Below are 26,260 nucleotides of genomic sequence, written 5' to 3' on the forward strand. Positions count from 1 at the left end.
AAGTAGCAGAGAATATATCACATTGACAATTTGGAGAATTCTGCTGCAGCACCTCCTTTACTCAATGGGTACGTGTACTTAGGAATGTCGATTTTTCTCCATTGGTCCACTTGGTTGCTGCAGATGTCTGTCGCTCACCCAGATTTTGTTACCAGCATATTATTTAGCCTACTGACGAAGCCGGATACACCAGAGATGGTATCTTCAATTTTCATAACACTCATCATTGGGCTGACGAAAATCGACATCTTACCTTTCAGTCACAACAACATAATTAGCGTCAGTGTGTGGGCTGGAATAGTAGGAGACAGTTTAATGGACCTGTTTTTCTTGATGAACGATTAATAAGCCACTTCTATGCACATTTCTTATGGAACCAATTGCTGGAGATATTAAAAGACGTCCCATTGGATGTTTGCGATGTATATGGTTTATGAATGATGGTACACTACCCCATCTTGTCACATTGCCAGTAATGTCTTGAATGAACAAATGGATAGATTACATGAGATCCTCACGTTCCCCAGAGTTAAATTCAATGGATTTTTATTTGTGGGACCATTGGAAAGAACTTATTTCTTCAGAAATCATTCCCACCATTGACATACTTTGTCAGCAGATACAAGATGGCTGCCAACAAATCCAACTGACACCTAGTGCGTTTGAAAGAGTGCGAGATTCTACAATATGACGACTATATGCTTGTATTCAAGCCACAGCTGGTCATTTTGAGCATTTCCTGTAAGAGTAAACATTTATACCATTATTGCGACATAACCGGAACATTAACTTGGAAACGCAGTACAATGGGATGCATATTTATATAGTTTTATCTTTGTTTTGTTGTCTCCTGTCTGCTGACGACGTGGTTCCCACATGCTACAATATACCCTGTATATGTTCTCTATTTTTAAAAATTGATTAAAATTGTGGCATTAAAAAGCCTGAATGCGTCCATGTAATTTCTAGAAACAGTAATTTATTTATACTTGTTATATATCGTAAATTGTCCCGTGCCATGGCGTCGTGGTCTAAGGCATCCTGCCTAATACTCGCGTTACAGAATGCGCTCTGTTTCGAGTCCTCATGGGGGAAGAAATTTTCTCACGAAATTTCGGCCAGTGTATGGGACTGGTGCCCACCCAGCATCGTGATGCACTTTGGGAGCTACAGTAGGTAGCAAAATTCTGTTGCGAAAGCCAGCTCTAACAGCTGGGGGAGGATCATCGTGCTAGCCACACATTACCTCCATTATGGTTGGATGATCGTCCACCTCTGCTTCGCATGTGAACGTGAGGCCAGCAGCCAGCTGGTCGATCTGGGCCCTTCAAGGGCTGTGGCACCATGGATTAATTAATATATCGTAAATTAGTGATATTTCTTGCATATTTTTGTCTTACGGTATAGAATTCTAGAAAAGTCACATTGATTAATGAAATATAAAAAATAAATAATTGTAAGTTAATCAGAAAAATTTTATAACAGCGACTGTAACGTATTTTTATATTCTGGTAATACATATCTATACTGCTGTAAGAATTTATTATTTCAAACAGCAAACATGTAGTTGGCAGACTTGTTAACATTGTGCATTTGGTTTGGTTGCTTGCAGTATGTTACATGTCGTTCTGAACCAACCTTCATTCCAGCCATGGTTTCGTATGGGATAATGTACCATCAAGAAGACATTGTGAAGCAGCTTCACGCATTGAGTCCATACTGTGAGTTCGATATTCAGTGGACCTTTGCATGTATGAGAATTAGGGGCACTTTGACTCACTGTATGAATTTGACTTGGTGTTTCATTTTGCCCTGAAAGTTATTTCCTCGTCATTTTAAGTTAATTTTGGATGGGGGTCACCCCTTAATCTCATTCCCAATACCAGATTGTGCATTTCAAGAGGAAAGTTACAGTGAAGATGTTTAAAAGTGAACGTTGTGAAAATTGACACAAGATGATGCTTTAGTTGCAACCAGTTTCAACATGACTCTGTTGTGGCAGGAAACATGTATGTAGAAGATGTCAACTTGGTTTTTTATTTATGTATTTATTTTTGATATTAGAATGGTCCTTATGCAGTGCTGTGCTATTTCCAGCATTTAAAGCTAAACACGGTAGTTGAATGGTCCTCCAGGACTGTACAACTTCATGTGGTTATTAGACAAGCCCTTCCATTCTCTCAGTTGCTTGCTGAGCACTCGGCTTGCTACCAAGTGGATGGGAAGGTGCATCAGAGTGAGAGTGTGTGTGCATCCCAGCAAACAATCTGCTGTTTCAGTGGACTTCAGACCTCCATATACAGAATGAATAGTGCTTGCTGGCAGTGTGAATGTGATTTGTAGGTCAGCATTAGGAGATAGTGACAAGGTTTCTGTACATTGAAGGGAGAATTCTTCATTTTAAATCAGATTAAAATATAAATTATCTCAGAAATCTATGGTTTTGGTACTTGAGTCACATTTTTCTGATATTCTCTCGAAACAGTTTGCAGAACATTTTCATTATTTTGATATAAATTAGTAGGATAATAGTTGTTTAAATTTTTTGGTTTTCTAATACATAGTATGGAGTTTATACAGAGACCTTGTCAGATGATGATATTGGTGGGGGTAGCAATAGTGGTGGGTGTATGTTTGACGAGTTTGGTGGTCTATCTTGCAGAAGCAGGAGGAGGAGAAGGAGGTGGAGAGGCGGAGAAGAGAACTCGAGGAGAGGGAATCTCGAGAGCGAGCAGCCGCATCAGGTCGAGATAGAGGACGGGATAGGGAACATCGGGCTCGTACCCGCACACCACCCACGTCCCACAGTCCCTCCCCACGCTCCAGATCCAGATCGAGGAGCAGGGAACTCAGTCGTAGTGCTTCACCTGAAAGCAGTTCATACTCAAATAAAATACGTTCAAAAGGCAGGGACCGCACTAGGAGGTCACATTCCAGGTACAAACTTCTATGTTTTTTAATCTTGAATCTGCTGGTAATTGCTATTTAAGCCATTCTCTTTTGATTATAATCTTTAAATCTTTACAGTAAGCTACAAAATGACCAAAATTTATCTTCTTCAATTTTATATTTATTTCAAATTTAATGAATATCATTATAAATTTGAAATGTAGATTAACAGTATATAAATTACCTTATTCTGAAGCTTAAATTATTACTTGTACATTGGGATTGTGATTTTATTAACAGTGTGGTTAATGTACGTAATTGGAATAATTGACAATAACGGGGATCAAATGTACTACTTTTATTTTTTAGCAAAAACATGGTCGCAGAAGTTTCCTGAAATTGCCCAAAAATATAAGTGAAAGAGAATTTAAAATCCCTAACTACAAAAACTTGGCAAATGTGGCTTATTAAATCTTTAAAAACGATTAAATCGACAGAATGTGTTAAGAAACAAATTTATATTCACTTTGGAAAAATTGTGAATATCCTCATGGCTTGCCTGTTGTATAAAAAATGTGGTAATTTTACAGGGATAGAGAACGAGATCGTGAAAGAGATAGGGAGCGGGAAAGAGAAAGGGAAAGAGAACGAGAACGTGAGAGGGAGGATCAGAAGAAGACAGAGCGTGAGATGCAGAGGGAGAGAGAAGAAGAGGAAGAAGCAAAGGAGAGAAAGAAACAAGATCGTAGAGCACGTGTTAAGGAAGCTGCATACCAGGTATATTGTGTGTTTATGTTGTTTTCAGAGTCACAAAGAAAATGCCCTCCAAATTTGGCACCTCAGATATGCATTCTCTTAATAATATTATGAAAAGATCATTTCATCTGTGATTTTACTGACATAAATTACAGCTCCAATTGATCATGTAACAAATACTTACTATGTAATAATATTGATGTTTGTCTCCCTTTAGAAAGACGTAACTGTGTTATGTCAAGCAAATTTTGTTATGTGGTGATTACAGTATACATGGTGTAACAATAAAAGTGACCAAACTTCAGGTATGAATTCCTCATATGCATAGAAGAAGAAATGGTTATACATATCAAAATGAGTCCGAAAATGCTTGCAAGTATGATCATAGTACACTCCAGTATGTTTGCCGGAATTATATTGATGCATTCTATTTTCATTTCCTTAGATGAACTGTTCAAAATGTCCACCTCCTGTCTGAATACAGCCTGCAGCTCGTCATCTCTAGGGATCCGAACATGTTCTTAAATTTCTGGCTTAGTTTCTATTGTCTTGACAGCAATGCAGAATCCAGTTTTTATTGTCTGGTAGCCCTACAGAATCTGCTGATGGAGAATTCCACAGAAGTCGAATATACCAACAACTTTGGTGCTCACACAGAAAGAAGTGCAGTGGGTTCAGATCTGATGAGTGTGGAGGCCAAGCATGTTTGGATTTCGGTAAGACGAACTGCAGCCTATAAACATCATAATTATTCCAGCAAACAAACGTACTGGAGTGCACTATGATAATACTGTACCCTACTAGAAACAAAGCATTTCCGGACCCATGTTGATATAACCATTTTTTCTTAAATGGAACTAGTAAATAATTCCAAAATATTAACAGATCATTATCTCCACATCATTTATATGTTCGTCATTCACCCTTATGAAGCCAGTTGTGTAGACCATTTACCGACAGTTGTTGCCTAGGATGCACCGTAGGAGGCTGTTCTATTTTACACCCACTATAAGATGAGATGATGGAGATTTGTTGGAATGCTACAGGGGAACCGGAGGAAACCTCTATGTTAGCTGGACCGCAGGCTTGCCCAGCAGAAGTTATACAAGGTGTTTCTGAAGAGAGGGTAAAAAATTTAGGGATGAGAAGTATAAATGAAGAGAAGGAAAAAGTTCCAGTAAATATGGATCTGCAAATTAACTGTTCACGAGAAAATGCCATTTTTTGCTGGTTGGGTCTGCTGACTAATTTCCACAAAAGCAGTGACAATTTTGTTTAGTTTATGAATCACGAGATAGTAAAATTCATAATTTCGGCTTCAATACCACAGAAATGTGATTGAACATACACGAAAGAAACTTTTTTGTTTGAACAACAATAAAGTTTGTGGATAAACAAAGTACAGTACACTATGAACATGTTAACTGAAGAATTTTACAGCAGGTGTTCAACATGCTGACCATGCACTTGAATGCATCTGTGTAGTCTTCTCCTCAAAGCTCCAAGAATGTGCTACAGCAATTCTCGGTTATTCTTCATTTGCTGGAAGGCATCTACAATCCGATGCTGCAATTCTTCAGGTGTATTGATGTCTATTGTGTAAAATAGGCTTTTTGCATAACCCTATACACAAAAAATCCAAAGGATTTCAGTTTGGTGAACTAGGTACAGGTCCTCCTTCAGCTATCCACCATTCCCATATTGTCTGTTTAGATATCGTCTTACATTTAGAAGGAAATGGATGGGGAGAGTGTGGCATACGTAAGAAGCATGAATGTTGCCGCTTTATCATATCCAGGTGCTCAGTTCACTGACAGCCTCTATAGCAAAAAAAAAAAAAAAAAAAATGGTTTCTCGTAAACTGTTAATTTACAGACCCATTTTACTGGAATTTTTTGCTTCTCTTTGGTTTTACTTTTCATCTCTAAATTTTTGACAGTCACTTTTGAAATACCGTGTATATCGAGGATATGCTGTGGATTGTAAGTCCAGCACTCTAGCCACTGGACCACTGTGGCAGCTCCACCCTCTAATATAAATACACAAAAATTACATCATTGCGAACCCTTCAAATCTGACTGCCATTCATTGTATCTATATATGAATATATTCAAGCTTTTTGTTTTTAAACTAAAAATATTTGCCGAATTTTTTTATCTATTGTATTAAATATATCATGATTGTATTGGTACTAAAATCACAATTTCATATATATAAAAGAGAATTTACTTCACAGTTGAATATTTAAGAGAAATATTATAGTAGCAGTGTTTGAATTTTTATTATTGGCTAAATTCTGAGGTATTTTATTTACAATTTTGTAGGAAAGACTACGAGACTGGGAGGCAAGAGAACGACGTAAGGCTAAAGAACATGAGAAGGAGAAAGAAAGAGAAAGATTGAAGGAAGAAGACAGGGAACGAGAGGCAAAGAGACTAAAGGAATTTCTGGAAGATTATGATGACGAACGTGATGATGCAAAGTATTACAAGTAAGTAAACATGTGATGAAATCAAACAAGATTTGCCATTGAGACCCATCTTGTTGGGCCTTAATGGAGGTACGAAACTACTGCTGAAAATATTTCTCTTGCGTACTTCTGGTTTGACGTTTTTTAAACAACAATATGTTATTGCTCAGAAAAAGTTGCAATTTACCGTATTTATGTGGTATAGACCCCACTTTTTTTTCTCCCCCCTCACCCAGAAACAATTGAGACTAAAATTGGGTTGGGGTTTATATTCGGAACAATAGGTTGGCTTGCCTTAGAAATAATTTATGGAAAATAAGTTTTAAATTTAAATTTGTTTTATTTAACGACTCTTGTAACTGCCGAGGTTATATTAGCATCGCTGGTGTGCCAGAATTTTGTCCCGCAGGAATTCTTTACATGCCAGTAAATCTACTGACATGAGCCTGTTGCATTTAGGCACACTTAAATGTCATCGACCTGGGCTGGGATCGAAACCGCAACCTCACAGTCATAGAAGGCCAGCACTATACCAACTGCACCACCCAGGCTGACTGAAAATAAGTTTTATTACATTTGTTCTTACATTAGATGCATTACTGATCTTTGTCACTTATCTGTTGATCTTCACTATACTCTTTTTCAGGATCAGATGGACACCAGACTGCGTCGTCTTCTTTTCTGTCCATCTCATTACAAATTGACGTCGTTCAGCTTTTCTCGCCATGTCTGAGGATATTTACTTTCATGCTGAAGCTTTCCACACATTTGCAATAGTTGAGCTTTCTTTAGGCATCCAGTTAGCATCATTTCTGTTGCATTGCACATCCAGCCACAGTACAGCTGTCGCAAATTTACCTTGAAAGGACGATTGATGGAGACATCAAGAGGTTGCAACACACCAGTCATTGTATGGAATATCTGCTATCATCATCATATCGTACTTTTCTTGCCCCCCCCCCTCCCCCATATCTCCTTAATGCTGTCAAATGACCTCAGAAACTGTCGAGCACCAGCATCACACATGAATGTAATAAATAGTGCACCTGGTCGCCAAAATCAAACTGATTTTAACCAGTCCATAAATAGATCTGTCATCCAACTGGTTTCTTGCACTCGTGCAACAATTATTCCTGGTGATACCTTTTGTTTAGGAAGAGTTGCATTTAAAATTAATATAGACTAAAAGATTGTCTCTATGAGTGGTGATGGGTAACATCACAGTACATCTTTGTTTCTCAGCACCAGTTGTTCGCACTGAACTATATATGCACGTAGATTGTTAAAAGTTATATCTCCTGGCATGTCGAAGAACACAAGCATTTTGTCAGCATTTCCGATGGCATCTAGGCTGTAGCCATTTTTGCATATCATGATCACATACCATTGGAATTCAAGTAGGTTCTCCTGGTATGTTTCTGGAAGACATTGCACCATTGGTATCTGTTGCCTTATTCCTAGATCATGTCATCTCATAAAACATTTAGATCTTCCATAATGTGCTTTAAACTTACTAGACAAAATTTTGTGTCTGCTGTCTTCTATGTTTCACACTGAAGCATTTCAACACATAACAATTCTGTTGGCTTGCGTTTTATTTATGAACATACTCCACCAACTTCTTTTCCGCCTCAGGGTATTTTACTTCCTTTCCCGAAATGTTTGTTTTATTGGTTTTTTCGAGAAAAGTCTTTTCGTTGGCCAACAATAAACGTTTTTAGGATCAACATTGTACTTCCTTCCTGTCGCTCTCTTGCTATTCTCTTCTATGTATTGCACCACTTCTACTTGAAATTTTGCTCTATGGCTTATTTGTATCCGATCCATGTTTATCTCATGCCTCCAAAAACTACAATCAGCTGTACTAAACTTACTGCACACCAGCCATAGACAAGGAAGGAATATTGTTGGGAGATTCAACATTGTAAATGGGACTGTCACAACTGCAGTGGATACATAATATCGCTGAACCTGGCCTACATCACAGAGAAAGGAGCGTGATATAAGGAGTAACAAACAAATGATGCTGTAGCTCTGATTGTTATTCGTGTATGTTAAAACTGTAAACATCGACTACTCACCACACTATATGTTGCTTCTCTATTACAGTGAAGTATTTGAGTCTGACAGTAACTGTGAGCAGATGTTTTCAATTTCAGTAGTGTGAAGACTGTTTCCATACAGATAAGTTGTTACAATCGTTCCTTCCTCCCACAAGTCTGCTTACAGTTATTGAGTACCATTAGGCAGCAAAAGAATTTATGATGTTGACACATGTACAGAACACCCTTCTAGACGAAGTTTAATTTTTTTCACGAAATTTCTTTCTCAGAATTAGGGTGGGGCCATACAATGGCAGGGCTTATACATACATAAACACGGTAATTGAAACAGAAGAACTGCATAAATTTTTACCCAAATATCTGTTAATAAAAATACACTCTTTCTTTTTTGATGCTGTATACTTACTGCACAAACTTGGAACAATAGAATACAAGTATTGCAAAATATTTCAGGCGCATTAAAATTTTATTTATGGCAATTTTCTTTTTCTGTTTTCTCTTCCCCACCCCACAACATTCTTCCATTGCTGCCTGAACATATACAAAAATCATTGTGTAATTAAATTGTTGTTTATTAATCATTTTGTAAAGTAAGGTTATGTAACTTTTACTTCAAACTTGCATGTATAGGGGACGTGAACTTCAGAGGAGGTTGGCAGAAAGGGAAAAAGAAATCGAACAAGATGGACGTGATCGACAGAGAGAAAAGGAAGAACTGGAAGAGCTAAAGAACAAGATTTTCTCAGAGGAGCACGAAGACCCCAGTGCAGAATTTGAAAGAGTGAGTGAATATGTTTTGATTTTCTCCTCCCCACTTCCACTGTTTCACTGGCAGATACTATTTGACTTTGACAAGTGACAAAAGCACGCAATGACTCTGAATAAGTGCAGTTTATTACGTTGTTGTGTTGTGTTGTGTTTTGAATATATTCATATATTCAGTACATGAATGTGTACACTTTTGAAAATGTACATGCGGAAAGAGAAATCATGTGGCAAAGCAAGGGAAAACTTTAGACGTAAATTTTCTGGCCATCCAGTTCTGTATAGAAAAACAGCCTAGGTTCTGTGAATGATATAATGTGAATTATGTATCAAAAAGGTGGGCAACACTTCCAGCAACTACTATGCAAAAGATGGGTATCGAATGTTATTAATATAACATAGTATCTAAATTTTAATCAGGTGAACTGCCTTGAGTTCGCAGATGCAAGCAGCAGCAGTAGCAGGGATCTGCCACTGGGTTTTTTATTTTATTTTTTTTTTTTTTTTATTTTAGTAGGTTATTTTATGATGCTTTATCAACATCTAAGGTTATTTAGAGTCTGAATGAGATGAAGGTGATAATGCCGGTGAAATGAGTCCGGGGTCCAGCACCGAAAGTTACCCAGCATTTGCTCATATTTGGGTTGAGGGAAAACTTCGGAAAAACCTCAACCAGGTAACTTGCTCTGACCGGGAATCGAACCCGGGCCATCTGGTTTTGTGGCCAGATGCGCTAACCATTACTCCATGGGTGTGGACTACCACTGGTCAGCTGACAGAAACAATGGAGAACATTTGCTGGAACTCACATATGTATGGTGTGTCGAGTCTATATCTTGCCACTAGTTTTGAAGTAATGTGAGTAGCAAATCATATTATGTCCAAACAAAAATTGCAGGAAGAATGAAAAACTGATTACTCCTAATCTGGGTAATTTTTCACTTATGTGAAATTATTATGCTTGATGCGTACTTCTGGGAACTTGAAAAAATGAAATCACTTTTAAATTGTGTTTTTTTAAATTGAAGGAAAATGTGTTGGACATAATATGTTTTGATTCAATAATTGTACAAATGTACGTAATCATAAACCCTTAAAGAGGCAAATACATAAAATAACCAATCACTATTATTATTTAAAAAAAAAACATTATCTGTTGGTCTAAAATTACAATTTCCACATTAAACATTAAACATTTTGATACACAGGGTGTTCATAACTTTTTCCTGTTGTCATAATGTTTTAATGAGATGAATGCATAAAAATCATTATTATTGCTATTATTAAATAAAACATTATTTTGTTAATACAAAAAAGAAATCGACACATTAAACAAATTTAGATGAAAACCTACAGGGTGTTCATAATATCCATCCGGCTGGATTCATGGTGTTTGAATCTTTTTCACATTTTTTCGAATCCTCCTAAGCAACCACAAGTTGCCAAACTACCATAAACTTATGAGGGAGAATACCCTATATTTCGATATGCAGCAGATACAGGCTCTTCAAAAACTATCAATCAATGAAGCCTATTATTCACGGCAAGTAAACTGTCATTCTCTTTGTATAACAGATAAAGACTGTATTGTCCATATTGAATATGTAGCATTGTCGAGAAACGTGTGCCACATTATCAGTATAACCAACACAAGAAAGTAATGAATTAATTTTATTTATACCAATTCTATAACATGGAAAATGTTATGTTTTATTTAACGACGCTCGCAACTGCAGAGGTTATATCAGCGTCGCCGGATGTGCCGGAATTTTGTCCCGCAAGAGTTCTTTTACATGCCAGTAAATCTATTGACATGAGCCTGTCGCATTTAAGCACACTTAAATGCCATCGACCTGGCCCGGGATTGAACCCGCAACCTTGGGCATAGAAGGCCAGCTCTATACCAACTCGCCAACCATGTCGACTATAACATGGATATTGGACATAATACGATATGAAACAGACGCTGTAAAGGACTGAATACTATTTGAAACAACTGCTACTTTTAAACAGTCATTTACACTGTTACTGAATACGATTTGACACAATCAGATTTCACAGCGTGAAAGATCGCAGCTGAAACTATATGAAAAAGTATCAAATTCAATTTTGTTCACTAGTGGACATAATACAATTTGAAACGATGCTCATGTAGTCCAGCACATTCACAGGCAATATCATAAATGTAATGTCATGCTCCTTGAGTCAGTGCACATATCTGAAATGGAGGCAATTCCATTCGTACAACTGTTCACTCATTCATCAGTCAGCAATAGTGTAAGGAAAATGCATCTGGATTGCAGACAGGGGGTTGTAGCTTTGGTGCATGTTTTGTATAGCTAAAATAGAAGATACAGAAGTGTCTAGAGAGCTCCAGAACTCGTAATTTGTAGCCATCACAGGAACATTGTTTCTGATATGTACTTTCCAGTAAAATGAGCGACTTTCAGAAGTTTCGTTTATGGTATAAAGGGAAGTACTGCTGATAGAATGTGATAAAATGTAAAGGTGAGGCTTAGATTGAAGGTGGTGTTCAAAGTATGTAGATATCCTATACAGATCAGGATATTACTCCTAAATGGGAATGTATAGCTGAAAACAGTCATATGTACATATATAAATAACGATGTTCTATATGTGACAGATGAAACAAGAAAGAGAAGAGCAGTACAAACCCAAGATCCTCATTGACGTCAAATTAGAACACAGTCGTCAAAGAGAACGTGAACGTGAAAGAGAAAGAGAGCGTGAGAGAGAACGTGAACGGCAGAATAAGGAGGAGGAAGAGGAATTGGAGCGTCAGACTGTGGAATTGGAGCAACAGACTGCAGTTATGATTGCGTCACCACCCCCGCCTGAGCCAGCTGAGAGCACACAAGAGAGTGATGATGACAGAGGGGTGGATCAGTTCTCCAGTCCCGTGGGACCACATGAACCTCCTCTTGGTGCTGAGGAGGAGAGTCAGAATTCCATTGTCTCGAGTGGAGGTGAAGACAAGCCAGGTGAGTTTGTACTCAGTAAGTGTTATGTGATAGAAGTTTAGGTATTGAAACTTCATTGTGAAATGAACTGCTTTCAACATTTTAGTACTCGTGACTGGCTTCATTTTTGGATGAAATTATGAATTACTTAAAAATGTGTTACAATATATGAATTGCAACCCAGATCACATATAATAGATTGATCAGCCTTATGGGTTTTGAAGGCAACAACTTCTATCAATTTGACTATGCTGCCATCTGGTGACTGCAAAAGAAGTCACATTATAACTCTCATTTGAATTGTATGGAACAGCTATACTTCCATCTAGTGGTCGTTACCAATTAACAGGGGCGATCCTGGTAGTTGTTCTCTTCCACGTGTTACTGTTTTTAACGTGGGGGATGGTCAATTTGTTATATATGTGATCAAGGATTGCAGTAATCACTTCATCAACTGAGGGAGGATATAGGGTAAGAGATGACAATGTTCGAGTTCTTTTGTTTGTGTATTCTTCTGTAGACTATGCTTAATGTTAACATAACAGAGATGTGGGAACATTAACAGTTTACGTATAATATACTGTAATATATATAATATTATACTCGTAAATAATAAATATATATTGAAACAAAAGAGCCCATACCTTACCTGTAAACAGCATCTTTGAATCAGAGTGCAGTTAATGTTGTCTCTCGTCCATTTGCTTTTCTGCTATGCATACTGATGTCCCTACAAAAATGGTAGGGTAATAGGGTAGTGAACCATAATATCTGGCACAGACACACAGATTTCTTAATTTTGTAAACACAAAAGCAGAACACTTTTAACATTTTAATACAACAATATTTTAGGAACTGAGCACGGTGTAGTAATGGTTATCAATCATTTCTGCCTTGTATTCATGAGATCAGGGGTTCGATTGCAGGGGCCAGCTATTCTGGCTTGGGATTTTTCATGTTTTCCCAAAAACTCTAAAATTACTGTAATAGCTTAATATAGTTGTAGGGGATATGTTGATTTCATTTAATTTGCATTTGAATTTATTAATTTACTGACATGAGTTCTATGTATAGGCTACATACACCTTGTCACTACAATTTCGGCAAATTAGTAAATTCAAATGCAAATTAATTGAAATTAACATATCCCCTATAACTATATTAAGCTATTAGCCTACTACATATAACTCATGACTTTACTTCTTATTGTTACACAATATATAAATTAATAATTCATTACAAAAGTGAATACATTTTACACTGCTTGTACATGGATAGGTGGAATAAAAGGTGGTATCAGATTTGTGAAATAGATTAATGTCGTAGGTTGGTCTTGCCATTTTATAGACATTGCTGCTGAAAAAGCAACTCCAATTGCCAGTAGGTGTAGAAAACTTTTTGGTTCAGATATTTTACTATCTTGAGAAAAGTTCTAAAAGACAAAATGCTTCGAAAGTGTATCAAGCCTTGTGTGGCACAGAGTCTCACAAAATGTTGAAGTGTGTTAATACTCGTTTGCTCTCTCTTCTTGAATCAATTAATACAGTTTCTGAACAGTGGAATGCTTTGATACTTCTATTTTATAGTGGACCCCAACAGAAAAATGAGACTACTAAGCAGTTTGAAATTGTGAAGACTTTCTTAGAGGATCCACACACAAAATTGTACTGTTATTTCCTTCAGACTACTCTTTCTGTTTTTAACTCTGTAAAATTGTTTATGCAACAAGATGATCCAGGTATACATCTTCTAAGAAGGAAATTTCTTGGTCTTCTTACTGATCTATTTGCCCGATTTGTTAAGCCATTTTCTCTTCAATCTGATTTTACTTCTCTTTCTAATGTTGAATTCAAAAAGAGAAAATACCAAAAATCTGATGAGGATTTGGTAATTGGAGCAAAAGCCAGAGCATACTTAAAAGAGACTGAATGTGATGAACAGATGTTTAATAAGTATGTTAGAGAGTTTTACATGGCAGCTTTTAGTTACATTCTAAAGAAATGTCCACTTGAGGATGAATTTCTTAAGCATGCAGGAAAAAATGTTTAATATTCATCTCTTGAATATTTTATACAAATATGCCCTAATTTTCTGAGAGAAAATGAACATGACAAAGTTGATGAAGAGTTTGCAAATTACCAATGTGGTGATTTTCTTGAAGATATTGTAAATGACCTAGAATAGATATACATTGAGCAAAATTGCTAATCTTGGAAATGAAAGTGGGGACAAATAATATATAAAATATTATGTAAAGTAGTATTTGCTGTACTGAGTGTGCCTCACAGCAACTTTCCTGCAGAAAAATTTTTCAGTGTTGCGAGAAAGAATCAAATAGAATTCAGGCCTAATTAGGCACATCAACACTGGAATTACTTCCTATCTAGAAAATAAAATGACATCACAAGGAGAAGTACCTATGTTTCAAGAAGTAATTTACTGAAAAGCAGCTGTTAGATGCAAAACATGCAACAAAGAATGTTTTATAGCAGAAGAACTGACAAGTAACGTGTAATTATATATTGTGTAATATGGTTCATATCTGACTTTTCGAAAGGGGTGAAGGATGAATAAAAAGGAGTTACGAATAATCCACTTCAAAGGTTAGTACCTCTGCACACAAATTTAATTTATGCTCTTCAAATCTTGGGGATTTGTTCAATTTTTTAAATTACGATGATAACACTGGAGTTCATATAGAGAAAGTTTATATACACACGAGTAAAATGGTGGGTACTTGACATAATGTCATTCACCCAGGTATCCCCTTCTGTTGGATGACACACCAAAATTGTAATTTTTTAGTCACCATAGGTGTTGCCCTTGGTGCACCGTGGGAGGCGAAATACATAAATGGCATGATAATGATGATTAATGAGCAATGTAGTAGGGGAAACCTACTACCAAGCACCATCTTTGTCCACCACAAATTCCAGTGCACTAACCAGAACTCGAACCCAGGTTATCAGTGTGGAAAGCCAGCACTCTAGCCATTCAGCTAATGATGCGCCATTATAAAGTACCTAGGTATATTGAATTTGTGCCTGTTTTGTACCAGTGATGAAAGTGTGGAACTCACCAGTGCAGCAACAACAACAACAGCAGCAGCAGCAACAACAACAACAACAGCAGCAGCAGCCTAGTACACCAAGTCCAGCAGCTGCCACTACCACAACGGTACCTCCTCCAGGCAAGCAGAAAAAGAAGTTAGATTTGAAAGAAGTTTTCAACACAGATGATGATGAAGACAGTAATCTTGGTTCTGGCAAGAAAAGAAAGCTTGTGCCTCTAGGTAATTATTATTATTATTATTATTATTATTATTATTATATTTATTATTACTACTACTACTACTACTACTACTACTACTACTACTACTACTACTACTACTACTACTACTACTACTACTACTACTACTACTACTACTTACTTCTACTAAAAATAACAACGTTTGTATTTTTAAAAGTAGACAAAGTTATAGGCAGAACATGTAACAGACGTAAGGGAATTCAGAAAAGTATAGAGAGTATTTATTGGATAACTTTATTTAAAAAAAACGATTTTATGTGAACAGGAGAATAATATTATGTATGATCGTGAATTGAATAGTCTTTATTCACTGCAACCTGATTGTGAGTTTGTGAGAACTCAGTAAAGCTCCAGAAGAGAACAGACACTTCTTAAAGGAATGACAGTTATAAGAACTTTTGTACTGTGGTTTTCATGATTTATCTGTGTCATATTGTTATTCATTTATTCCTAAAATTTTGTATAATAATAGTTATTTTAGTTATTAATTATTACTTATTATAGGTCTATTTAGGAAGCTGTTCAAGTAACATGTAATATAGTCCAAGCTCTTATTCAAGAAGACATAATTGTAATTATACAATGTTTTGGTGTATACAAACTTTGCATTAAGGAAAACTAAGAGAGCCCACCGTTCTGAGTAATGGTTAGCTCTGACTGTAAAATGAATGGACACAGGTTCAAATCCTGGTTGGAGCAAGTTACTTGGTTGTGGTTTTTTTTTTTCCGGGTTTTTTCCTCAACCCATTAAGAGCAAATGTTGAGTGATTTTCGGTGCTGGACCTTTGACTAATTTCGCTAGCATTGTCACCTTCATTTTATTCATTTGCTAGATAACCGTGGGCAGTTGATAGTGTGTCGTGAAATAAACAAATTTTAAAAAATCTAAGATAAGACAGACCTGGGTAGGTTGTTATTATTTTGTGAGCTTTATCTGTCAAATTTATTAATTCAGTAGCTCTATAATTGAACTGTACTTTTAAAATTATAGATTATGGAGAAGAAAAGAAAAAGAAAGAGGAAAAAAAAGAAGAAGTAACAAAATCACAGGAAGAAAAACGAAAACACATAAAAACTCTCATAGATAAAATACCAACAGAGAAGACTGCTCTGTTTGCCTTCCAGTTAGATTGGGCTGCTGTAGACAATGTGAGTATATGGAATCGATAAAATTCGGATAATTTTAATACATACGAGGATTGTACCAAAAGTCATGATCAAGCTTTGAATTTGCGCAAACAGTGAAGAACATATTGTGTTGAATAGGATATCTAATGACATATGTTGGTGTACCATTGAAACTAGCAGAAAGGAGCTTGCCATGGTCCTTACAATAATGTTGAAAAGGTGGCTGGCTACTGTGTTTTGTTTCAACAATTTGCTGTCGTGAAAGAGAACGTTTCATTTTCGGAAATTTCTTGTTTGAGTCTCGTTAGTTGTTTTGAGGAATGGTGCAGCAATATGGCTATAACTGATCAACCCCACTCTGACTGTTCATGAACAACTTAAACGTAAGACAGCAAGAGGAGACTTGACACCCTTACCAAGGAGAATCACCAGGTAGTGATTCAAGAAATTGTTACCAAGGTTGGATAGGTCACAGTGCCATGAAACGGCCATTGTTGCCAGATTCTCTCATCAGGAATTCAGGACAGGTGATGACACTGCATACCTGAATGTGACTACACATTTGAATTAATTCAGTTTGTAATACAACTGATTTTATTCTTTTTATGTATTTAATCTAATTTTATAGGGCCTAAACTTTGAATTCTTGTTACATTTTTGCTAGATTATGAAATTTCCTTTGAATTATTGATAAAGTATGAAAAATATCATATTACAGCCTGAGCTATGAAAAAAAAAAAAAAAGCATGATACAATGTTTAAATCCTATCAATATTAATAAACCAGCTTCCAAAGAGAGTAAAGAATAAAAATAATGTATAATACTTAATACATACCATAGTATTATCAGGACAAATAGAAGAAATAGTGTACGCACTGTGTGCAACGCAGCGCTGCTACCGTTATGAGCGTGACTTGGAAGGAGTTCACAGTACTTGTTACACTGAATGTAGTCCTTTTTAAAAGCAAATTTCTTCTATTTAACGTGGCTATTCGTAACTTAAGAAATATGTTTATAGTCTCTTATTCATAATTAATAGTCTTCTATCAGGTACTGTAATACTATTATGAACGTTCATAACAGAAAAAAAAATGGGATCTGAAACGTTGTGAAAGCAATTATGAGTTCAGTATTTAAATAATCTTTTCGTAACAAGTTGTGAATTCAGGGTCAGAAAAAACCTACAAAATGTTAGTAAATAAAGAGTTGCATGATATTTTACGTACCTGTAAATGAATTAAATTACTCATCATTATTAGTTGCCTGCTTCTAATATTGTAGCGAGAATATCACCTGGAGTAGCATCGCCATTAGTGTAAATTGGTTGAATCCAATCTTGAATAAATGGCATAAACATAAATACTAATGCATGATTTGCTAATTGTTTCTTTTGGACATCAGTCGTGAGATCTCCGAAATCAACAAATTCGTCCATCTTAAGGGAATAATTATTAAACTGAATTTCTTCTCTGAGTTTGACCTCATCGAATATTACTACTCCGTAACGTTTATTTTCATATATTTCATCATTTCGGTAAATTAGGGAAAATGTGAGGTACAGCTCCTAGTTGTAATTTTCAATGCACTCGCGGTATTTTTGTTTTATGACTTTTTATAATAAAACAGTCTGATTTTATAATCATGTATTTGGAAATATGCGCATCACAAATACTGGTATTTACCGAAAGCTTCTATCTTTCCGCGGAATCGCTCTGGCCCATTTCCCAAACTCATCTTTTTCTTTGGAAGATGAAAAGAAATGTCTTGTTACACTATTTCTACTGTATTTCGATCTAAAACCCGGAACAAAACAGTACGGCATTTTTGTAATTATTTTGTAAACCACCACACAATATTCTTTTGTCACTGGTTAATTCAAAGCACAACAAATTGAAGATATCTTCATAACCCTCAACAACAAAGCATATTAACAAACCCTAGCAACTTTCATCATTAAACGCGCGAAAAATATTTTTTCGAGGTATCTGACTTCAGACAACCAAAAGATTCTAGCGATAGAAGCACCACTAGTTGTCAGGTCCGCCACCGACAATGGGAAAGCATAGAAGTGCATACACTATTTCTTCTATTCGTCCTGGTATTATCATAGGTGGCACCAGGCAGTGTTAATGAGGATGTTGGAAATAGATTGAACAGGATCTTGAAAAAATGAATAAGGAATTTTAAAAGTAATTTTACAGAAATGAGCAAAGAAATGTATTTTTTTTTCAATCTTTTTGACATTCCGGGACAAATATGACTCAATCCAGGATAACAGGACACACCATTAAAATCCAGGACGTCTGGCAACCCTGGCCTGATCTAATACACATGGCTTGCCTGTGTGCATAGGGCGAGAGAAAGCTGCTAGAGCCAACCACATAGATCCAAATAAGGGAGTTGCTGAGTTGAGAATTAGGCTGACATTTATTCTTAATACATATTAGGTTGATGCATAATTTCGTAATATCACAACACTGCGTTGTTAGAAGATTTTTTATAATTTGTCATTTATTATTTTGAGTTTTGTGCTTATAAATAAGCTTTGGATTGTGCGAATTTGAAGAAAGTTTGTGCTATTCGTAGACTACTAAAGAAGATGGAGTATCAAGTGGAAAATAAATGAACACTTCCGACATATTGTTCTATTTGAGTTTAATGTCGTAGCAAAGGCAGCAGGGGCAGTTCGAAACATTTATGCTTTATACAAAGAGAATGACATCAGAGAAAGCACTGCTAGAAAATGGTTGTATCATTTCAACATACAACATCCAGTACAAATGTTAGTGTCCCACAGAAGGTGATGTAATGCGTCTGGTGGAATAAAGAAGGCGTTGTGTACTACAAATTGCTTCTCAGGAACGTAACCATAACTACTGACATTTATTGTGTCCTCAGAGCTCCACATTTTCCGTTCTTTATCCAACAGTCTTCAGGGGAGCTCCTTTGATAACGAGGATATTTTACAAAGTTGGCTGACAGCTTCTTTAACTCCAAAACAGCAGATTTCTTCAGATGCAGAATCGAAAAACTACCCCAGCATTGACAGAGGGCCATAAATAATGTAAGAGGGTATATTATCAATCTTCTTAATGTATCCAGCTGTTCGCTGAAACATAAAGTCCACTGTAGTCTATTCAGTTGTTTTTCACGAGAAATGAGGGATATTTTGATCGGTGTTCATTATAGATGCCTGTTGCTAGTAGCCAGAGTTGGGGAGTAGTCAATATATACTGCAGGGCTGTGTCTTCTGCAACTGATACTGATGATTTTAATTTACTTCTTTTGTGGTTTATGGATGGACAGTGTAGAAGAATGTGTTCCAGATCTTCATCATGATTATTACACCACAGACAAGTAGGATTATCAGAAATGTGAAATCTGTGTAGGTACAATTGAGTGACAATGTGACCTGTTCTGGCTCTTGTTAAAAATGTTTGAACATGTCTGGGCAGTGTTTGTACATTTCCAGGTCATTTGGTTTTTTTTTTTTTGTATAGACTGTAAAATTTTTCCTTTGTCAGAAAAGAGCCAATTGTTGATCCATAGGTTTGTAAAATGAGACTTTACTGAAGCAAATGCACTGGATAGAGATATCACTTGAAGAGGTCTTGGTTGTAAATGTGTTGCCTGTTTTGCAATATTATTGGCTTTCTCATTTCCAGGTATACCACAATGACTAGGTATCCATTGAAATGTTATTTCCTTTTGGAGTTTTTTTTAGTTTACTTAGTTGTTTCCGAATTGGAATAATTCTATGTGCATATAGGTTTGATACATATTTAATTATATTAAATATAGCCCCCTTGTAGTTGTTAAGTATGCAAATAGATTTTTCAGAAATTTGAGTAACACACTGAAGAGCAACATCAATAGCTAGTGTCAAGACTGGACGAGGATGAACATGGTATGAAATAACTTTCTTGATATTTTGGAATATAATACCCTGCTCCTGATGTCCTGTTACTAGGATTTAGAGATTCATCTGTATAAATTTGAAGGTGATCCTTATATGTGGTGTAGAGTAGTTCCATGGCATCTAACTTAAGAATGTATGGAGGAATGATTTCCTGGAATTTGTATGCTATGTTCTGAAATCACCCATTTCCATGGAGGAATTTCGTTCACAACTGGAGTTTTAGCAATGAGTGTGTCTGTGATATAGATTGGTATTTCTTCTTTTTTTATTTTATAGAAATTACACAGGATATCATCTGACAGTTTGAAGAACATCTGAGATCTGAATGAGGCTTGCAATTTTGAATGTATTTTTAGATCCTTTTTTAATATATAGTGTCTGATTGGTTGAATATTACATTCAATTTCTAGGCCAACAGTTGATGTGGTTTTTGGTACTCCTAGGCATAATCTTAAGGCTGAGTTTTGAAGAACAGAATTTTTTTGTAGATGAGTTGCTGATGCTCCTCCCTATATTTCACATCCATAGGTCAATTTTGATCGTATATAAGCATTATAAAACAGACGTATTGTCGTCATATCTGATCCTCATTCCTTATTAGCTATAAGAGGGTATATTAATACCCTTTAATTTCTGTCTCCTGTTCATCTCAAATATAAACTTTGTCACAACAGAAAAAGTTACGAACTTTTGTATCAACCCAATATTTGGCAAGACATAAATATTATGTAATCTAAATTAATATCTGTATGTCAGAGGTAAAGGACACTATGTCACAAATACTGAATTTTACAGGAGAGCTAAATGAAAGTGCTCTTTAACACGGTACCTTATGGCACATAGTACCTTTTCCAACACTTACTATTACGTGTAGAAGTTAGTGCTTTGCACCATTACAAGCGGAAAATTAAATAGAAATATGCAAAACCTCAATTTCGTAAAAAAATGTACATATTGCCCTTTATCTCCGATATACAGATATATTTTTGACATTTGAATCGGTTATTTCGAAAATGTAAAATGTGACATTCTCGCGCTTGTTACTTTTTTCAACCAGAGTGCTCTTTACTCTTTCTTATAACATATTATTGTTAAAAATCATAAAATAAGTCACATATTTCATCTATAGAAATGAATAAGAAACGAACTTTTAGTTTGATTAATGTAATAAATGCTACTGAAGTAGTTTGCGCAGAACCGTACATGTTATGTTTTCGAAATAACCAATTCATTTGTAATTCTCGCTATTCAATTGGGCAACTTCTGACAATAAAAAAATTCACAATAAGGCTAATGGACCAGCCATTCAATAATTAATTACGTAAAGTACAAAAGTAAATAAATTAATGCCTATGAGTTATTATAATAACAGTATTCCAATAATTTGTGCATGATGGGTACCTCGTTTGCTTTCAGGGAAATAAAATTTATAGGGTTAGAACATTTGCCATCAGTTGCTTTAGCAGTACAGTGAACAGGTGATGAGGTGGTGACTTTCAAACATAGTGATTGATGATGAAAGTTGGTTTCATCATTTTAATCCCGAACCCAAGGCCCATGCTCTCAACTCACTGCTGGCTCATAAGCTGCTGATTGGTACCAACAAAGTTTGAAAAAGTCATTATTCAGTATGAGAATGCATGACCACACATGGCATGTTCCACCATGACATTGATTGAAACAGCAGGGATTTTTCTTATCCTCCCCCCCTCCACATCCCGAATTTAGTGCCATCATACTCCATCTCCTTGGTTTCTTCAAGGAATGCTTGAGAGAGAGCAATTTTTCAAGACTGATGAAGTGGTACAGTAAGCCATATGTAATAGGTTGTGCAGCACTGAAACAAACTTCTACCACACAGGCATATTAAAATTTACAGAGCATTAGCAAAAATGTGTTGATCAAACTGAGATTATGTAGAAAATGAGGAATCTCGGAGAAGTAATTTGATGTGTACATTTTCCTTTTACATTACCGTGGGCCTCCGCAAAAAATTAGCAATCATGACTTTCAGTTCAACCTTCATAATATAGATCCTTTTTACAAAAATTGTTTTTATTGTATTATGATTTGTAGTTACATTTCTGGCATCTTAGTGCAAAAAAAAAAAAAAAGCATTATAAATGTCTACTAGGCATAATTTGTCAAAGCATCAAAATTTCTCAATGTAGATTAAGTTGCAAGAATCTTAGTAGTTTCCATTACTGTACTGCTGCACTAGATTTTTTTTACTGTAGACTTTTCTGTGCATAAATCATAAAATATCATGTGATATATGTACTTCCAGCAATTAATGGAGAGACGTATTCGACCATGGATCAACAAGAAAATAATAGAATATATTGGAGAACCAGAACCAACATTAGTGGATTTTATCTGCTCGAAAGTTCTTGCAGGAAGTGCTCCACAAGGCATACTGGATGACGTGCAAATGGTGATTATTGAACACTTCTTTTTATAAACTGTGATTTAGATGTACAGTATTTTACCCATTATTATCTTACTTACATTTTCATGGCTAACAAACACTGTAATCACAATCTTTTACAATGTATAGTCTTATTACAATTGAAAGAACGGAAATAATGCTTAGAAAGGTATACATTGTTATAACCACCATTAATTTCTTTCGTAGAGTACATATATTATAGCTAGACCACTTAGAAAAGGCAGCTATGGCTGAAACCTAAATCATTTCCTTCTCCCACACTCGCTGCGTGTTTCCCTCTGTGCATTCCCTGACACTGATCACCAATCAGAATCTGTGTCTTAACCGAAGTTGGCGGTACTAAGCCTCTATTGTGATTTTTATTGGATTGCGTTGTTTACTTCCGCTTCAACTGTACACATCTGGTCAAAATATTTGACCTCTATTTTCCGCACATGCTCACATAATTTCCTCTATTTTTCGGGGCAATATTCATCCATGAGTTTATGATCAAACAATATTTCTCACATAAAGACATGCCAATACTCTGGTTATAACTTAAACACACAGCACTATTACTAGTATTTATTTATTTATTTTATACTACCACTTCACTTCACTTCACTTTGGTGCAACTGTACTCCCTTCAAACTCAGCGTTCGCCATGAACAAGAACTGTGGGTGGGGAGATTCGTGCATGCACATTACAACTGCATTTACAAAGTTATATCCCTATAGTTGCCTTTGTCACTGGACAGATTTATGTTCTGCTTGTGTACGAGTTTTGAATTTATCTTCACTTTATTGAAGGAAACTTCAAGTAAACATGATTTATTTAACCATTTAATCATTGTTTTGTAGGTTTTGGACGAAGAGGCAGAGGTGTTCGTGGTAAAGATGTGGAGGCTGCTAATTTATGAAATAGAAGCAAAGAAGCTGGGTTTAGTGAAGTGAAAGTAGGTAGCCATAATTTGCCAAACTTGTGATATACCTGTTCCAGCCACTTTGGAGTTTGTATTGTAGGTGCAATAACACATACCTAAGCAATTACTACAGGTTATATACTCTGTTAGGTCAGGAAGTGTTGTGTACGTGTCTGTAATGCACCCGTGATGCACATTCATCAAGATGTGCGTGAAGTGCAGAACTTGTGGCTCCGAAGTAGTGAACCGTGTTATCTTCACTTCTATCAAGTATTTGTGGGCATGGCTTGCTGCAGCAGGCCTCCTCGACATGTGATCATAACTGACTGCCATATATAAGTAAAACTTATTTCTGAAGCGTTAAGGGATTTTATTTTTGTAAATAATCATTCATGTTTCAACAACTTTCACATACTTTCCAGTGATATCTCAAACAGTATAATTGCAGCAAAGAAAAAAGGATTTGGAAGGGATAAAGTTGTTGAAGATAAATAGAAAGTAGGTTCTACTGTAGACTACAGGCCATGATACATCTTGAAGGAGGAAGTATTTCTCGTGATCATTGTACATTCACTTCTTCCAGCAGTTGATGTGTAGAATGAAAATCTTGAGAGGAGAAAGAGAGAAAAGTATAGGACTTCATTAGTTTCTAGGTACATGTACTAGAATGTTCAGGATAATCCTTGGTGTATGCAAGTGATCTTCATGAAGTATTTCATCAGCTTGAAATCACTAATTGTCAGTTGCTTTTTATCATTTTCATTACAAATAAGATTGTGTAATTTTTATGAAAATACGAAAATATCTTGTCTGGCATGATTAATTAATTTTCCTCTGATATCAGTGAACATACATTTCTTGGACATGTAATAACTGTGACTTCGAATTGTCGCGATATTTTTTTTTATCTCACTATCTAAATACCACAAAATTGTCACATAATTATGTTATTATTGACTGATATTGCATAAGAAATATTCACATACCTATGAACTTCAAGATTTGAAAAGAAGAAAATGAAACTTTTTTCAATGTATAGAAATTTAGTAAATATACAAATGCATTAAAACATACGAGAAACATAAATGAGCAAAGGGGTGATATTTTATCATATGTAACAATTTAATATTAACTACATTTTGAAATCCTTACAAATTATGGCCTAATAGTTGACTGTTCCCAGGAAGTGAAATATCAATAGATGATCTGCGTCACATTGTATTTAATAATACATTGCGGATATTTGTAAACCAGTCTTCTCCCCTAAAACTTCATCACTCTTCTTTCCTGTCCTTCATAAGAAGCTTCTTCCCCCCCCCCTTTTCAATTCACTAGCCAGATCATGATAAGAATTAATTGATGAGAAGTACCTAACTTGCTCAACATGTTATTACAGCTGTATGATAACAAGATAGGCTATTGTAGTTTGTTTTTTACAGATCCTCTGTGATTTCATTATTTTGATTTAGTTCAAGCTTGTAGCTTGATGGAAGGGTGTTGTCAGGTGTACCTTATTTTCGTAGCAGTGCTGTCGCATATATAGCTGCTAACATAATGTTATTTTATCACTCTCAGAGTGCAAATTGACATTGTTTGCAGAATGTCACATCTTATTGATTCAGACAGTTTTAAAACAAAATGTATATAACTTTGGCGAAAAAGGAACATGCAGTTTATTGGAAGCAATAATTAACCAATTCAGATGTAAATAAAATAATTTACTTCAAGTTTTTGTTAATATTTTACTGTACAGTTTTTGTTAAATTTCACAGCAAGTTACAGAATCGTGCTGGTATAATTTTTGTACTGAGTATGTAGGTAGAAAAAAGTTAAAGAAAAACTGCATTCCTGACATTTAGGCCTATGGCAGTTCAAAAATCCTATTACTGGCTTTATGGAGTCATTTTATGTAATAGGTAGATACAAATGTAAATTATGGTAAATATTAGTCATTGTCACTAATATGCCATTACACAATATGCATTTAAGTTCAGTATTGCAAGTTCGCTTTTATTGCAACAATAGGTTGCATATGTGCTAATGAATTACTGTATTTTACGTTATTTAACACTGTCTGCTAAACAGATGAGATGTATGGGTTCTATTTGGTTTTTTATATAATTTTTTAAAGAAACAATGAAGCTACAAAATGCGCCTGTCAGAACATTCTTTTCCATCAGGAAATCAGATTGTGTACATCTTTGTGAGAGATAGATTTGGAATCTGCTGAACTACAAACTACAGGTATAATTGTTTTCAGATTATAAAATGTTCTCAGATTTTTTAAATAAAACTCTTATGCAGTCACTTATAATTTAATTATAAAAATGCCAAGTGCTGAAACAAGTTGCTTGCTTTTATTTTCAGAACAGAATATAATTAATACATTATAATTTTTATGTGGGAAGTACATCAACAGAAACGGAAGAATACAGGGAAAAAAGTTTCGAACACCTTCCAGTATCTAAAATCAGCATTGAGATCTTTGATCACAGGGTCTGTAATTCAGGGAATTGTGCAGATAATGGAAATAATAATGCTAATCTGTATGTACTTTAGGCATTTAGAATTTATTTAATTGCAGACAAATCTCGTGTACAGATGTATTAAATGATGAAACTGAAGGAC

At 35.5% G+C, this 26,260-nt stretch overlaps 1 protein-coding gene across 1 annotated transcript in view; it reads left to right on the forward strand.

The window, feature by feature from the left end:
- Window positions 1-25,939, forward strand: part of LOC138696470 (RNA-binding protein 25-like) — a 94,723-nt gene extending 68,784 nt beyond the window's left edge. The window contains exons 10-18 of the mRNA XM_069821475.1: window positions 2,663-2,937; window positions 3,480-3,666; window positions 5,970-6,136; window positions 8,809-8,959; window positions 11,588-11,945; window positions 14,983-15,216; window positions 16,225-16,382; window positions 22,569-22,715; window positions 23,571-25,939. Coding sequence (XP_069677576.1) covers window positions 2,663-2,937; window positions 3,480-3,666; window positions 5,970-6,136; window positions 8,809-8,959; window positions 11,588-11,945; window positions 14,983-15,216; window positions 16,225-16,382; window positions 22,569-22,715; window positions 23,571-23,663 — 1,770 coding nt within the window. The 3' untranslated portion in view covers window positions 23,664-25,939. The remainder of the gene's footprint in view (window positions 1-2,662; window positions 2,938-3,479; window positions 3,667-5,969; window positions 6,137-8,808; window positions 8,960-11,587; window positions 11,946-14,982; window positions 15,217-16,224; window positions 16,383-22,568; window positions 22,716-23,570) is intronic.
- Window positions 25,940-26,260: the final 321 nt, after the last annotated feature.

Source organism: Periplaneta americana, chromosome 3, assembly GCF_040183065.1.
Source record: "Periplaneta americana isolate PAMFEO1 chromosome 3, P.americana_PAMFEO1_priV1, whole genome shotgun sequence".
NCBI lineage: Eukaryota > Metazoa > Arthropoda > Insecta > Blattodea > Blattidae > Periplaneta > Periplaneta americana.